The sequence below is a fragment of the Plasmodium cynomolgi genome (assembly GCF_000321355.1).
Source record: "Plasmodium cynomolgi strain B DNA, scaffold: 0959, whole genome shotgun sequence".
NCBI classification, from domain to species: domain Eukaryota; phylum Apicomplexa; class Aconoidasida; order Haemosporida; family Plasmodiidae; genus Plasmodium; species Plasmodium cynomolgi.
In genome coordinates, this window is record NW_004193116.1 from 1 (window position 1) to 1,455 (window position 1,455).

Here is a 1,455-nt window from a genome sequence, read left to right on the forward strand (position 1 = left end):
CCCATTTGCTTATAAGGAGGCAGCACTCCTAAATGTTAATCCCGGTGATGTCATTATGCGAATGAGTTTCTTCTCCTGATGTTTTGCCATCCTCAAATGAATTTCCAAAATAGTTTAGCCCAATTTCTCTTATCCTTATAATGGCCTCTTCTTCGCTTTCCCCGTTTTTACTTTATTTTTTCGTTAATGAGCAACTGGTGGATGCACACCTGAATTATTTTTGCGTACCCTAGGTTTGTCGTGAACGCTGTGTCGTTGTGACTATTGGGTGCGCTGTTCCCACGGTTGGCTGCGCCGCTGCACATGTCGCCCCTCATGGCAGTCACCGCGCACCCATCCTGCTCGTAAAGCACACTTGACATGGGGTGGCTCAGAACGAGGTGCAAAATATTTTCGTCATGGGCGTGAAGGCCTCCGACAGAATGCTCTTGTCGATTTCGTTTTTCTTCAGTAGGTCGATTATTTTGGCTTCATTGTATAGGAGAATTTGCTTCCCCCACGTTTCTCCCTTGCCGTTTAAAATAGCACCTCCTACATGCTGCCTACTGTCGCCATTGCCCAAGCTGCCATCATTACTGTCAGAGAAAATGATCCCGAAAAAATTCATCAAGTTGATTTTATTTTTGACATGGGCTCTTAGATGGTATATGTCCTTCACGAGCGAAATTTGCAAAAAATCTTTCCTCATATGTTCATACAGTTTTCGTTTTTTTTTTTTCCACTGTGCTTATAATTTGCCATATAAAAGGTAGTCGAAAAGTAGCGCTTCCTTTACAGCTTCACAATGCTTATTCTGTATGGCTCACATAAGGGGGCTATTTCCACTAGCATTTAGTTGGTTATGTCTAATTGCGCATTCGTATAGCAGAAAGAGAATCATGTCCACGTTGTTATTTGCGCATTCGAGATGTGTACGTATGACATGGTGGTAAGGGGTGCGAACTTGCTAAAAAGTGGTGTTAAATCAAGCGGGGAATGCGCTTCTCCTTTTTTTTGGATCAGCGCGAGATGAAACATAATGGGAACCATGGGCAAAAGTCTCAAAAATGGAATTGAAAGTCCCAGCATGGCAGAGCCGCGCGTTGCACATAAACGACATGATTGTTGCCAGCTGGCTACTGCCCTCAATTTGTCCGCCCTAATTTTGCAGCATTCTTCAAATTCGTTAGCAGTGTGTTACAATCCTTGGTGTTTTTTTCGCTTTTTGTTCGAATTTTCTTCGCAATATTTTTCCATCCGTTTCACCATTTTTTTCAACCCTTTCCCGGCATGTGACAATTCTGCAGACCCACTTGCGCTTATCAGGTGACTGATTGCCAAAACATTTTCACGGCAATAAACTGGAAATTTTATAGAACGAGTAAAGTATATCGCAAGTTCAATTCGTTTTTAAGTGAAACATTTTAAATGAAGACAATATTTTCTATTCATATACTGCTCCTTAATTGCTTACCC

The 1,455-nt window shown here is 41.9% G+C and overlaps 1 protein-coding gene across 1 annotated transcript; it reads right to left on the reverse strand.

Annotated features, from left to right (window-relative positions):
- Positions 1-370: 370 nt before the first annotated feature.
- On the reverse strand, positions 371-880 carry PCYB_006310 (hypothetical protein; the record flags this gene model as incomplete). The annotated part of the gene is made up of 2 exons (XM_004228052.1): positions 371-726; positions 826-880. 2 exons carry the CDS (start codon positions 878-880, stop codon positions 371-373), a joined length of 411 nt encoding a protein of 136 aa, XP_004228100.1.
- Positions 881-1,455: the final 575 nt, after the last annotated feature.